Source organism: Melanostigma gelatinosum, assembly GCF_949748355.1.
Source record: "Melanostigma gelatinosum genome assembly, chromosome: 21".
Lineage (NCBI taxonomy): Eukaryota > Metazoa > Chordata > Actinopteri > Perciformes > Zoarcidae > Melanostigma > Melanostigma gelatinosum.
Window position 1 is genome coordinate 19,401,698 of NC_136654.1, and position 14,308 is coordinate 19,416,005.

General features: G+C 46.1%; 1 protein-coding gene across 22 annotated transcripts in view; it reads left to right on the plus strand.

Annotated features, from left to right (window-relative positions):
• The window catches only part of tcf7l2 (transcription factor 7 like 2), an 83,737-nt gene that overhangs the window by 35,866 nt on the left and 33,563 nt on the right, over positions 1–14,308 (plus strand). For 15 of the 22 annotated variants that reach the window (XM_079293217.1, XM_079293228.1, XM_079293220.1 and 12 more), the window contains exon 5: positions 90–149. The exons of the other annotated variants lie outside the window; for them this stretch is intronic. In XM_079293217.1, the coding sequence (XP_079149343.1) occupies positions 90–149 (60 nt within the window). The remainder of the gene's footprint in view (positions 1–89; positions 150–14,308) is intronic. 22 annotated transcript variants of the gene reach the window in all.

The window sequence follows — 14,308 nt, forward strand, 5'->3', positions numbered from 1 at the left end:
AGAGAGAGAGAGAGAGGGAGAGAGGGGGATTGAGAGATGGAGAGCTGATATAATTGTGTGACTTGGGAACATCCATCTTTGCCTTTCAGGGGCCCTTCTGCTGGGAATTCCCCGGACAGTCAGATCTGAGCCTTCACCAATTTCATTTGGTGAGAGACCTTTGAATTCCAAAAATATCTTGTTGGATTTTTTTGGCTGATTCCACACGCAAATTAACAACTGATAATTGATGATTTTTAAACAAAAATAACCTCAATTCTGGTGATGATGATGATGATAATGATGATGCTGATGATAATCCTGCTGTGTTGTGCTTTTGTGCTATAATTCAGTGCTGCTGCTTTGTTGCTGGTGTGCTTTTTAATGTCTGAAATGTCAATCAGGTGATGGGATGTTTGTGCGGGAGGGATATTTTGGATGGTACATACATTTCAAGTGCTGACTTAAAATTGTAAACACTAAAAGAGAGCCTCACTGAGTAGTCGAGGTGTTTTCTGTGAGTTAAAGATTATATTTGCCTACTTTATTTGTCTTGTGACTAACCGGTCTCAGTCTCCAGATCGTTTTGGTTGTTGGCAACATCCGTTTTAGCTTTGGGAGTCGTTGTGGGTGTATTTGGTTTGAATTAGTCTGAAATCCACCAGCAGGAGAAGGCAGCCTTTGTACTTCATTGAGAAGCTGTTGTGCTGTCTTTATTAACAGCATATGGGCCTGAATGTACGACAGAGAAGACGTGTCATGTGACAAAGTGTTGACATCTACTGGTTGAAGATTTGCATAAAAGATGACCTCAGCTTAAAGAAAAGTAACGCTGCATGTTATCTAGTCCTTGTCCTGCAACCTTTAAAAAACATCACTTGAATACAAGCTGTAGTTTAAAGAAAGTAGAACTTCAGGGTAAAGTTAGTTTGAGTTCTCTGTGAGCTGACATGCGGAGGACTTCAGCCAGCCTTGTTTTTGGGGTTTGTTCAGTTCATCTGTGTGAAGCTGGATAGATGCTGGCATTACGATACCCAAAGGGCAATTTATTAATCTCCTCTGAGATGGATTGCCTGCTTGAATTGTTTGACAAATCAATTGCTTGTTGATTTTGCACACTGCAGGGCATTTGTTGCCAGTGAATAACATGAGTCAAAAAAAAAAAAAAAAGAGAGAAAAACAGGTAAATCATGCTTCATTGTGCAAATGGCTATTAATACGACGGTGTCGTCGCCGAGGATTTAGAAGAAAAATAAGCAACAACAACAACAATCCCCTCGTCAACCTGCTGCCTGACTCCTCTCCTTCTCTTTCACATGCACCTTTGCTGGAACTTGTTTGACAAGGTCTGGCAGGATCACTGTTGGGTGTGCCTGTCTTTCTGCATGTGTGTCTGACAAACACACCTTTGTCTACACCAGCGTGTGTGTAGTATCGTTGCTTCTAAGGTGTGACTTGAGATTGAGATGACAGGTCGTCAGAGCTGGGTCAGGCTATAATGTTCATGTGTTTGCATGCGACAACGTGAACTTATCGAACCCAGAGACTTGCAGGCCAGATATTAGGCAAGAAGATTTAAAAACAAACAAAAAAACAACGTAACTCGGAAGGCTTTTAGAGAGTCGGGGTAATCATGATTTGGCCATAGTTCATTTGCACAAAGAAGTAGGATCAAGGTTCAGAAGTGTTATTGATAAATAATCTGATTTATGACGAACCACTCCCTAGCAGAACGACGGGGCGAGTGCACTCGTCTTTGACAAATGTCTCCAGATTGCACGATCTCCGGCTCCGTTCTGCGGCCGCCCCGGTGAGCGACAACAGACTCGGCAAGCTCCCTACGCTACTGCATTAACGCTGGAGGCCGTTTCACAGGGGAACTTGTTTTGACAGAACTCCAGGTGTCTCATTGTTGGGGGCTGGCATGGTTCAACAGATTTACCAATTAGCACTGGGCTGAGGGCGCAGGAAGGGTGGGAGCGGAGAAGAGGGGGTGGGAAGAAGTGAAACGGGGAGGAGGAGGAGGAGGAGGAGGAGGGAGAATGGATGAGGCGGATTTGGCCGCGGTGATGGAATGAGGTTTTGAGTGAGAGGTGCTGCTAGGGGGAAGGTGTGGAGGAAGGGTGGGGGGAGGAGTTGTGACCATACGGAGGCAGGCGGGTGTAAGGCGATTCGTGACTTCATTTTTTTGCTCTTTCCTCCCAGCAGCAGCAGCAGCAGCAGCAGCAGCGAGGAAGGGGCTGAGGTTTGTAGCTGAGTCACAAAGCGGAGGGGAACTTTGTAGAGACAGAAGAAGAAGAAGGGGGCAGGAGGGCAGCTGAGCAAAAGGGGGCGACTCGCTGTCAATACATGAAAAGTTTTGTCTCAACATACACCTTATCTAAGCTGAGATCTTTCTCACTTTAGGTACGTACTCGATGAGATATATTTTGAGTAATTTGTTCCAGATGAACTCCTGACACTTGATTAAGTCGTACACGTTGCCAGCACACATCTGTCTGCAGGAGCGTTGGTTTGTTTTCGCTGCGAGTCCCCCGTGGCTTGCTGTTCTCACTCTTGTACGAGGCAGAATTGTGTGAGATTAAACACGACGTTATTACTCCCACTAACCCTCGTTGTTATTCCTCAGAAATGTCTGCCCCTTTTTCCAGGAAGTTTGGAAGTGAACTTTTGAAAACTGGGTGATGTGATTTGGTGAATATCCCAGAGGTGGCCTGCAGAATTTAGAGTAGTTTTGGGCTTGTTTTGAGCGATATGACACTGATACACGTGCATTGTATGCACGCATGTGTGCACCCTTTGTTTAGTGAGGGTGTGTTTGCAGTATTGACAGCCTTTCTGAAGTTGAGAAAAGTTTCACTTTTTAGAGGAGCAGGCTTTTTTTTCCCGTGTGTGTGTGTGTGTATTCGAGCCGACCAATGGCAACAAAGAAAAGTCAGGCCTTCTCTGTGTGTAGGTAGCTGTCAGTTCACTACAACAACCAGACTGAAACTGTGATAGCAGAGGAGAAGTTGGGTTCGTCTGATATTTTAGCCTGCAGGCAACGCATTGCGTGTCTTGTCTGAGTCTCTGTTCGATATACCGGGGACATAAGTCATGCTCGTGGCAGCCAGTCTTTAGGGAAACTATTGACCTGGGTTCACAATACAGTCGTCGGAGTTGCATGCTAGCCCTTTGGCTTTAAAGGTTCTAAAAAGTCAAAGTTAAGTCTCTAGGAACAGTTTATACACACCGTAACAGGGCCTTTAAGAACATTCAGCATTGATGTGAGTTAGAAAGCGTCACTCGGTCTGTATAAACGGTCCAAACTCAGAGGAGGACTGAATTCAGTCGCACCGGGAATGCTTTTTAAATATTTATTCAGAAATATTTCTACTCTTTACCGGTGCTGATACCCATATATTGTGGGCTACCAGGGCAGTGCCAAGATAAATGAAGACTTTAGTATTTCCTCAAAGCAATCGATAATCAGAAAAAAAAAAAACAATTGATAATCAAACTACAAAAGGTGTTTCAAGAATGCACCAAAGCAGTTATTGCTGCGGCCTCAACACTAATCAGATCTCTGCGCCGCCTCACGAATCCTGGTTCTGGTTGTGTAATGACTTAGCGTTGAGCGATCCCACAATTGCTATGGCGATTCTCTGTTGAGTACATATGTACAATCAGCTGGTGATTGAGAGTGATTGGAGACAGCCTTTTGGACAGGGAGAGAAGATGGGGACTGGAGTGGGGGGAGGGGGAGGGGGGGGGGGGAGAGAATATGAAGCCCCGCCAAATTCCCCAAAGAACAAATCACAGTTATGGATGAATACACTGTCACCGTCAAATTTTACGGTGTGTGTGTGTGTGTGGAAGACGGAGGAATGCTGAGTGATTCCAGAGAGCACTTAAGCCGCCTTGAATTCAGTTTTGTGTTCCCACCCTCTATAAGGGAGAGGGGCTTTTCTTTGGAGTTTGCGAGGGTAAACATTGGGTATCTGCTTTCTGAGTCGTTTAGCATGGTCCTCCGTCACCTTCCTCATATATTCGAAACAATGTTTTCCGGTTTGTCGGGCCAGCCCGAACGAGACTATCCCCCCAATTTATTTGATTTTGTTCCTCTTGGCAGTTCCACTGAAGACCTATCTGAACTCTTCGTGGATTTGTTTCGCTCCGGTTTTGATGTGCGTGTTGTTATTTTCTTCTCCTCCGTCTTCCGAGTGTGTGTAGTCGACGGTGCCTGAGTGCCAGGTCCTGCTTTTGTCTCGGCCCAGGGAAGGATTTTGATGAGAGACTTATTTCCCTACCCCCCCCCCCCCCCCCCCCCCCACGCTCTTGTTGTTTTCCTTTTCGTTTCTAATAGTCCTGGAAGTTTGGGACACTTCTTAGCGGCACGTGACCCTGCGATTTCACTGATCTTGCATACCTGTGCAGGTGCACACATGCTTTCGTTTTTACTCATCCATCCAAAACATGTACTCTAATTGAATGGCCTGTTAAAACATCACAGTCATGTAATAGCAGGAGGGAAGTGTCACGGGGTGAAAAGGAGACCTGGATTCCATGAGATTAAGGAGGATCGTCATACTCGTCGTTTTGGATGAAGGCAGAGACGGCTCACTCCTGACAGTATATGTTTTGTTTTTTGTTTTTTTTCATGGGAGAGAAGTCTAAACTAATGTGTCAGACCACTTTTTCCTCATCAGCGAGATGTGCTGTAGCATTGGCCAGACGTCGTCTGCGAAAGACGCAGAGAGCTGCATCCTGGGAAAAGAATAAACAAGCTTGTCACCAAAGTTGGGAAGAATCCTTAGTGCAGCGATACTGTCACAAAGCAGCTTCCATTTCATACATTATTAACAGTACCTAAACGCATTATTTGTGTATTTATTCATTCATTTGTCTTGTTAACATCCTCCTGGAATAAGATAAACAGCGCGGCCAGACTGGCGGTGTGACAGTTGAGTGTGAGATTTGAATAAAAAAGCCCAGCAGCGTGATTGGAGCGAGACAGGAGCGGATTCTATGGACACCAGACTTCCTCCTCCAGGCTCATTAAGGGGGACAGTAAGGCGATGATGTCGAATCGGCGCGCACTTTACCGGCCTGCCTTTTCCTTTGAACAGCGTCGCCCTCTTATCTGCAACATGCTCTGTTCCTCCATAACAAGACGCTCCCACTCCCGTGCACACACATCCTGCCGACACACACTCTTCATACTTATTTAGTTTGTGGAGACAGAAAACTCTTAAGTATGTGGCTTGTCCACAGAATTTTGGCAGCTTTTGTTGTATTTTCTCCTACGCCGTCGAAAAAGCCTGGCACTAGTTTTTTTTGGGGTTTTTTATTTTGTTCTTTTTTTTCTGCACAGACATCACAAATGGATATTTTAATTGGAACTTTTGGCACCGTCTCCATCTTGTGTTGGAATGGCAGACAAGTGAGTGGCTGGTGAGGCCGGGGCCGGGCTGATTGGTGTGTAGCGAGGCGTGCCTAAATCAACTGGCAGCATGAATACCTCGCTTGATTCTCACTGGCATTCACTGGAATCCACTGGATTTTGTTCTTTGCATAAAGTCTGGAATAACCAAACAAGGGAGCGAGAGAATACCTCCTGCTTCCTTGAAGCATGACTTCTCTTTGTTTTCGCTGGTGCAGTTTATGCCAACTCACTTGTTGGTGCTTTTGTAAATGTCAGAATCAAACGGCTAACCCATGTAGTTGCGGGATTTCAGCCATAGATTCATTCACGCCATATATGACTCATGATAATGGAAATAACCAATGTTACCGTAATGAATTATCACTGCACGCTTGATGTTTTTATTTTGACTTACCCAAAGCAAGTGGTAAGACTTTTGGGATTAGCAAGGTATAACAAAAACAAAACTGATGGAATCAGCCCACGAAGATGATTTAAAATATCTGCTTATTGTAGTGACACTTCAGACTTTGTGGCGGCAGAGTTTGTCATGACTCTGTTACGCACCATTGTGTCTGGATGCCTTAAGCTGCTGCAAAGGATTTAAGAAATGGTGATGTCACGCTAGGATCTTTAAGACTAAAGCAAGTGACTCAAACGGAGCTGGTAAAACCTGCTTACATGTGACATGACGGAGATAGTCGTGAATACTCAATATGGTAAATGTTATTCTTTGGTGGAAGAGCAGTGCTCTTGAATCATAAATAAAAAGACGAGACAGCTACGCCTATTGTTTCTGTGCCAGCCGTCATCGACGGTCATCAAAAGAGATTAAAGCAGTTTTCTCACAATTCCATATTTTGGTAGAGATTGAATCTGCATGAGTAGTTTATCCATTCGTGTATCTTTTGGGGATTTTTTTTTCAAAAACACTTCCTGAGTTCAGGGAATTTAAAGTGAATAGCTCACCGACCCTAAATGACATATCGGGTCTGACTCCTTGCGCCAGCGAACGCTCTCTCTGGCTCCACTGCAGCAACTAACGCAAACCACATGCGCGCGCTGCGTATCTGCATAAGTACACACCTGTTTAAACTGTGGGCAGTCTTTTTACCTCAAACAGTAAATTCTGGCACACTCACGCCAGAGGCAGAGCAGCTGTGGAGGGCCCGGTCAGGTTGGAGTCATTGTAATCCTCCTTGACATAATGTAGTCCTTGTGTTTGGCGGGGACGCGTGTGTGTGTGTGTGTGTGTGTGTGTGTGTGTGTGTGTGTGTGTGTGTGTGTGTGTGTGTGTGTGTGAGGGGAGAGAGAATGGGAGAAAGATGTCATGTGTGTATGCGTGCAGGTGGGGTCGTGTGATCTGTATACTCGCATACAAATAAGTGTGTTTGTGCATGCGTGTGTGGCAGTGGGCCGTAGTCTCCGGGCTGGTAGTCGGTGCTGTGTAATTACCTGGCTGTCTGCCACCGAGCCCCACCGGAGCACAGACAGACGTGGAGCTGTGTGTCTTACGCAACGTAAAGCAGCAGCAGCCCGACTGAGCCACAGGCACAGAGTTTGTTCAGCTTGGGGTCTGGACACAACATGCCATCTCTTGAGACAAGGTCGGAGACAAAATATATATATTTAGAAACATTGCTTAGAAAAAAATCTTCAGTTCCTTATATCTTCAGTTCCATATAATACATTTGGAGCTATACCGTCATGCTGCTGGAATAAAACCCACTTGTCATTACAAGTGTCCATAGCTCAAGGTGTAAAATATAACATGATGTAAAACAAAAAGCAGCCAATTGGAAATGTAGGAATTGGCAAAAATTAAGTAAAGCAACTAAAGTAAATTCAGGGCCACAGGCCATAACGTGTTGTGAAATGTTGCACCACTGCCACAGGGCAGAGAGCTCTGAAACAGAGACGGAAACGGGGCCAGCCAATCAGAAGCCAGAAGAAGCCACATGACAGATTCATTTCATTGGCACAGAGAACTCTCAACTGGTATGTGACTTCTCGTTGCTTCACCACTGACATCTGCTCTATTGCTGAGGTGCACCCCCCCCCCCCCCCCCCCCACACACACACCTGTTAGGGCCAGGTCCAAGGTGCACACGGGCAAGCACATGGCACACGAGCTGCACGAGTGCGCGCTGCGGTGTCAGCCTGCCCCTCCCGCCATTTTAATTGTTGTATCTCGTCAGCCTTGATATGAGCAAAAAGGGAGGCCTCGGCACAACCTGGCACATCAAAGGCTACCTCCCCTAGTCTTACAAGTTGCCTGTCTCTTTGGAGGAGCACAGGCATCGGAGAGCCAGAAGAAGGGGATTGGAGAGGCGGTGTGGATTCCCGGCTGGAATGAGTTTGATGGGCTAATTGTAGCCCCCAGTGGACACAGGCACACATCACAGAGGGCCGACCGCGCGGGGAGCCGAAGCTGTGGATGAGGAGCTGCAGTGGCTGGAAAATACCATCTCTGGATTTCTGCACGTGGCTCTCTGATACCTTTTGATTTCAGCATTCTGTCTTGAGCATATTGATTTCAGGAATATTCCCGACATATACCACTTTTTTGTTTCTCAACTCTTCCCTCATTTATTGCGCTACACACTTCAGTTTTTCGCTTCCTTTAGCTCTGCAAACCTGGCAGCTCCCTTGAGAAGCCTGGTCCGGCCCATTTTAGGGTTTTCTCACTAGCCTGCAGTTTTTTTTCGGTGTTTTTCTGAGATGCAGCTGTAGGCCCGATCGGCTACCTTCTACAATGGAGACTTTCCTCCAGACATGATTGCGCTCATTATTGATGCAAGCATTGCCGGGAAGCGTTGACCAGAGCGCACGTTGGTCATTGCGTTTAATAAGCCCTCTGGCCGCGCCGAATCTGAGGCCGAACCCCAACACAACGCATAACAAAGCAACGTGTAGCACAGACAAACACGGACAATACTTGTGCCTTCCTACCAACAACATCACCAACTGGCTCCACTGTAGTGATGATCAAATAGACTCTCCGCAGCTTTTAACAGCTCTCTTTTTTTCCCCATCTGCATCAAAAAGAAATCAATAGCTGAAACTTTTGAGCGAGTGTATCAGTTTTTCCTCCCATTTTTACTGAAAATGATGCATTTGTTTTACCCAGGGAGAGAAAAAGCAAAGACGAGGAGAGAGCGAGCGAGAGTGGGAGAGAGAGAGAGAGAGAGAGAGAGAGAGAGAGAGAGAGAGAGAGAAAAAACACTCTTCTGATCATCTTTTGAAAAAAAAGCCAGTTCTTTGGTGAGGTTGAGTTGTGTGGTTACGGTTTGTTTTATCCAACTGTGCGGAAGCGTGTGTAGCTGTCTTTCAGGTCTCTTTTCAGTCGAGGCGCAGAAAGACTACTCATGGCATGTTCAAGGGCGCTCAGTGGACACGGATGCCCTGCAGGGGGCGGAATTATGAATACAATATGAGTAAACAGACACCTACATATACTATTAAAATGGTAAGCCTAGTACTTTGCAAGGGAACCTTTTGAGTCGTAATTTGAGCCGGTCCGTATAGCAGGTTCAAGCGTACTCCTCTGAGGGTCATTGATAAATCTGCTACAATTTGCCTGCTGGTGCAATGATTTGCAGATCGGCAGTAATGTATTCCTGTGTGCATTCCTCCAATACAACCATTTTAGTATTCAGTTTAGTGATAAAGGATTTTTTTTTTTTTTTTTTTTTACACAGCAGCTGTGAACAAAGAACACAATAGCGCACAAACTCGAAACACAATTCCGAGCCTGAGCCTTGAATGGCATTCAGACTTCACTGTGACTGAGTGAACCCATTCAGTGGGGAGTTGCAGAGATAGTATCACGTCGCCTGCAGATGGAGGTCAGTGTGACTGGCACAGTTGGCACCTTGGCACAGCAGCGGCGTGCTGCAGCACTCAGCTCCACAAAAAGGATGCGTCGACTGAAGGGTGGGATCTGGGGAGCGAAGTGATTTTCTCACTTCTCCCTTCTTTTATTGTCTGCGCTTCCTGTTTTGAAAGCCATTAAGGAGCAAATTTCCTCACAGCGAGAGGGGAGATGAAAAGGCCCGGTCTTTTGAAACATGTCCAAGCGCAAATGTGGAAAAGAGGGGGAATGATAGCTATCTGTAAACATCTCTGTCGAGGGGTCGACGGAAAAGGAATTGTGAGGGATTGATATATTCATTTGCCTTCCTTTTTTTTTTTGGATTTCCTGATGAAAGAGATGCTGCGGTTTTTGTTCCAAGCCAGCTGTATTGCTCTATTCACAACCACACTAATATATCAGGGCAGGCTCACATAGCTACACAGCCACCACCCCTCTATCCCCCTTCCGAAAATGCTTTGTGACATCTGCATCCACACATGTCTGCATTCACTGTAGCCAGTGAGTATTTATAGATGAGTTGGTTTTTGTCATCCATTGATCCCTTCAGGTTCTCTGATCACAAAACCACTTTAAAGTAGCTTTTATGTGGCATCATAACGGTAATCTCTACGTGAACTGAGAGCACCCGAGGTTACCTGCACAGTTATGAAGACTTGATCAGGCCCGTAGCAAATATTTTACCGGCATCACCAGTAAGTCATTTCGTCTGTCATTTGTGTTTAGTATCTGCTTAGCTGGCATTCAGTATATTTACACTAGTTTCCTCTCCGTGGCGCTTGCTTCGTGTCTCGAGAGTAGCAGTAGCTTGGTGCTGCAGACTCTCCTCCTCCCTCTCCTCTTCCTCCTCCCTCCTCCCTCCTCTACCCCTCACTGCCCCCGAGCCTGGCCAGTCTGTGCCTCTTAATAAAACTGACAGGCTCTAATTGGGCTTAATTGCACCCTTCGGGCGTCGTCAAAAGGAGTGTTGCTAAACAAACTGCAGGGTCTGCGAGCAGGCCAGCCAGTCTACGGCAGCACATTGGCCGCTGAGCTCTTGCCTGCATTTATGTTGTACAATCGCTAAAAGCTGTTCAACAAATGTACAATCTGTGTGAATGTATGCTAGCAATGCTAGGAATGTGCATGAGTAAGCATCAAATTTAATGTCGTGTGTGTGTGTGTGTGCGCATTGACGTCGGAGGGATGTAGCAAACCGTTCATTCCTCACACGAACAAGAGCTCACAAGTCTGAGAATCCCATGCATTCAAGTAGGCAGCGTCACCTGACTGTGAACCTCCACGCGCTCCCCGCCGCTAAATCGACGCCGATAGTAAAACAGAGAGCGTCTGTGACTTTGAAGACGTGTCTACAACTCTTAGGTGTCAGAAAAGCCTTTTTAAATCCCCGCTGTTATGAAAAACCCCATCCAAACAAATCCCCCCCCCCCCGTCTGCTTTTCAGCGGTATGAGCAACAAGATGAAGTGGCGCTCTACATCCCAGTAGCACCACCTCCTGGTTAACGGACACGTGCGACCGAGATGCATGGCTTCCATTCGAACGTGCTCTAATTCAGAGAGGTGGGGCAGGCGCTCGCCACATGGGCCTTCACTGGGTCACTGAGCACAATCGATGGAGAGCTCCAGATGCGATTGAGTCATTGAAATGGCAAAGCCTAACCTGTGTGTGTGTGTGTGTGTGTGAGAGAGAGAGAGGCGGAGAGTATAAGGCGGTGGTGACCCGTAAAGCTGCGACCCGCAAGGAAAAAGGAGATAATCACATTGAGCACAGCGCTGTGCTAAAATTCTTCTGGCCATTTGTTCCCTTTTCTACCGTCTGAGCTATTTACTCATGACAGCCTTTTCACAGTTAGTCGTCCCCAAAAAAAAAAGAGAAGTTTTTGGACCCCTATCTTGTTTTTGAAGGCATACAGCTTGATACGGAAAATGCCACAAACGGGAGGATTTCTGTTGTGTGCGGCATGCGAGCACGTTATGCCAGCAAAGACGCGGGGAACTGAGGCATCGGCTGTGTGTTTGTCCAAAGCTTAAAAGTCATGTAATGATGCGGTGGCTGAGCTGGAGGCCCCGTAAATACTGGAAGGGCCTCATTTCAGTGGCCGGCTGCTGCTTCAGTGCCTGACTAGCAGACTCTGTCACCCCTTCTTTTAGGAAAAGAAGTGCAGAGCACATAATTAAGATATACAGCCCAGGGTGGACTGAATATATAGACTGAAAATATAGAGGAGCAGACCAGTCGGCCTCAATCACAGCCTGTGGTTTAGTGTTTGGCTGCAGACGGTGCCCAGACCTGTACGAGAGTGTGTATCAGTGTGTGTGTGTGTTTGTGTGTGTTTGTGTCTGAGCAGCATGCTATAAAAGGCTGGTGAGTCGAGCCACATCCTCTCTGTGTGTCGGGGTCACAGCGAGCCAAACTGTTGTGCACACAAGCACACATGCTCTATGTGGGTATTCTATTTATTTGTGTGTGTGTGTGTGTGTGTGTGTGTGTGTGTGTGTGTGTGTGTGGTGTGTGTGTGTGTGTGTGTGTGTGTGTGAAGGATGCAAACCCCGGCTCCCTGACCCAAAGTTCCTTCCCCATTCCGTCTCTCTGTGTTCATCCCTGCAGTAATATATAATCCTGCTGTCTGGGGCAATAGTGTGTATCTGAGAGGACGCATCCTCCTGCTCTTTGACTTTACACCCAGCGTTCACACACACACACACACACACACACACACACACACACACTTTGCTGCTCACGCCTCAGTTGTTTCAGTGCTTTGTCAGTCTCTAATGATAACTATCCATCAACGGTAGGGGCGTCGCTCCTGGAAATGAAGATGGATTGAATTAGCGTTGAGTGCGCTGGCCGCTGTATTGTGGCGGCAACCCGTAATTACACTGTCAGGACCATTGAACCCCCCTCAAGGAGACGCTGAACTTAACACATTTGCAGCAGTGTTGATTACAAGGTCTCTTAGTCTGGGGCGATTCACATCATGTCGTTCCTAATGGCATGTGAAAGGCCCAGTGATTTGCGGAGGATTACTGTATTGCAGTGTAGACAGAGCGGTTCCCCCTGCGTTCACTCAACAGCAGGGATCGACCCGCCTGCTAAAAAATGTCCATTTATTGTTAGAAAAATGAAAACGTTCAGGCTGGCGTATCATAAACAAATGCACATAATTTAAATATAAAAGCAGTTTGTAATTCCATGTTATTACTTTTGTGAACCACAGTACTCAGCAGTTGGTTCTTTTGCAGGGAAGCTAATGCACTGAAACGTGTCTCAAGTCTTCTTGCATTCTGACTTTGCAGAAAAAACTTTTTTTTTTTTTTTTAAATGTAAGTAAACCTGACAAAGTGAATAGTTTATGTTTTACGATTCAATCGTGAATTCTCGTGTGTAATTATGTCGTAATGTACGATGTCCGGCTTCACGGATTTGCAGATTTTTAACAAACAATGAAAAGTATTTGTCTGGTAATTAGCTTCCAGGTACCTGTGTACGACTCTGCTGTATTTGCAGTTATAAGCAACAGGACATTCGCCCGAATTCTGAATGGGAGCTGACATTACACCAGTGGGCTTTGAAGAAACACAAACAGAGATAGCGTTTACAGTGTGGGACGGTGACGGCGAATAAAACTAGCACAAACAACCAAACTCCCCCCCCCCCCTCCACCACTTTCCCTCTATCTCCCCCTCTCTTTGGGAAATGAAAATTGGGCTGAAGTGTTTGTTATTAAATGCGTCCGGAGAAACTCCAGGAAATGGACTTCATCTCACATAGAGGCACATGACTCGGAGGATCTTAGCGAGCCAATTAACCTCACCTCGGCTCATTAAAAACTCTCCTTTCATGGCCAGAAGCAGCGACTCATCCGCTAACACGGGACATGAAAGCCCAAATTTCTTAAAAGTAATTGGAAAGGTAGATACGAAGGGCCGGTAATCTAGCAACACGGCCCAACTCGAGTGAAGTGAAAATAGAGGCGATCATTGAGAAACGGTGGACGGATCCATCGCACAGATGATCTCACGTGACTCTGAATATATTATATCCGCTTCGGAAGGGCAAAAAGTGTGACGGGCCTTAAAGTTGCCCTGCGGGATTAAGATGTCACTCAAAGTCACCACATGGTTGAGGGGCATCCTGAGTGCAGCTGGGAAAAGACCGAAACATCTCCCTCACATGATGGAGGTCAGTTCACTTTGTGTCTAAATGAATGCCAGGGGAGTTGTTCTGCAAATTATTTCAGCTAGCAGCAACTACAATATCCCCAACGTGATTGAAACTTCCTTGGAAGCACATAGCCTGCCCTGGAATTTGACAAAGCGGGAGAGGTTAAATATTAGTATATGTCTACGACCGACGCATGTGTCTACGTATATGCGTATAATGTGCGCGCGGTGGTGTTTTCCTGCTTTGGTTGCATTTGTAAGCATTTTTGCACGGGGTTTTCTCTGTCAGTCTCATTGAAAGTCCATTTGTGAACATTCATATTGGTCATAACTTAAGGATTACGGCGCAGTAATTGCATGTGCGCCGTGACTTTTCTTTTGTTTTTGCACATAAAACATTATTTCCAGGCCTTTTATTGAAACTATCTAATGGGTTAATGGCATTGAGAGGAAGCCATTCAGCTCTCACCCCCCCCCCCCTCCCCCCAGCATGTGTGTCTGGGTTTGTGTGTCTTTGGCTCGCACTGTGCACACTCATCAAGCCGCATGCAAACAACCAATCTCTGTCATCCGCATCAAAATAATTGCAGTGAGATAAACACACCATTTGACCATTTTCACAGTGATCTAATCTGAAGCCGGGCTGTGAAAGCGCACGGGGGGAGATGATCAAATCCCTGCTTAATGGAACTGATCAGTGCTGTGTGTTCAACATTCAGCCCACAGCCGTGTTACAGATGCATCTCTTCGTCTTCCTCTGCATTCAACACGCCCGCTTCGTCCCTCCAGCCTTGTGTATTAACAACAGAATTTAGGGTAAAAAATTACATTTCGTGTTAATTCAGATTTTGGTAATGCAAACTGATTTTTCTTGGCTTTATGT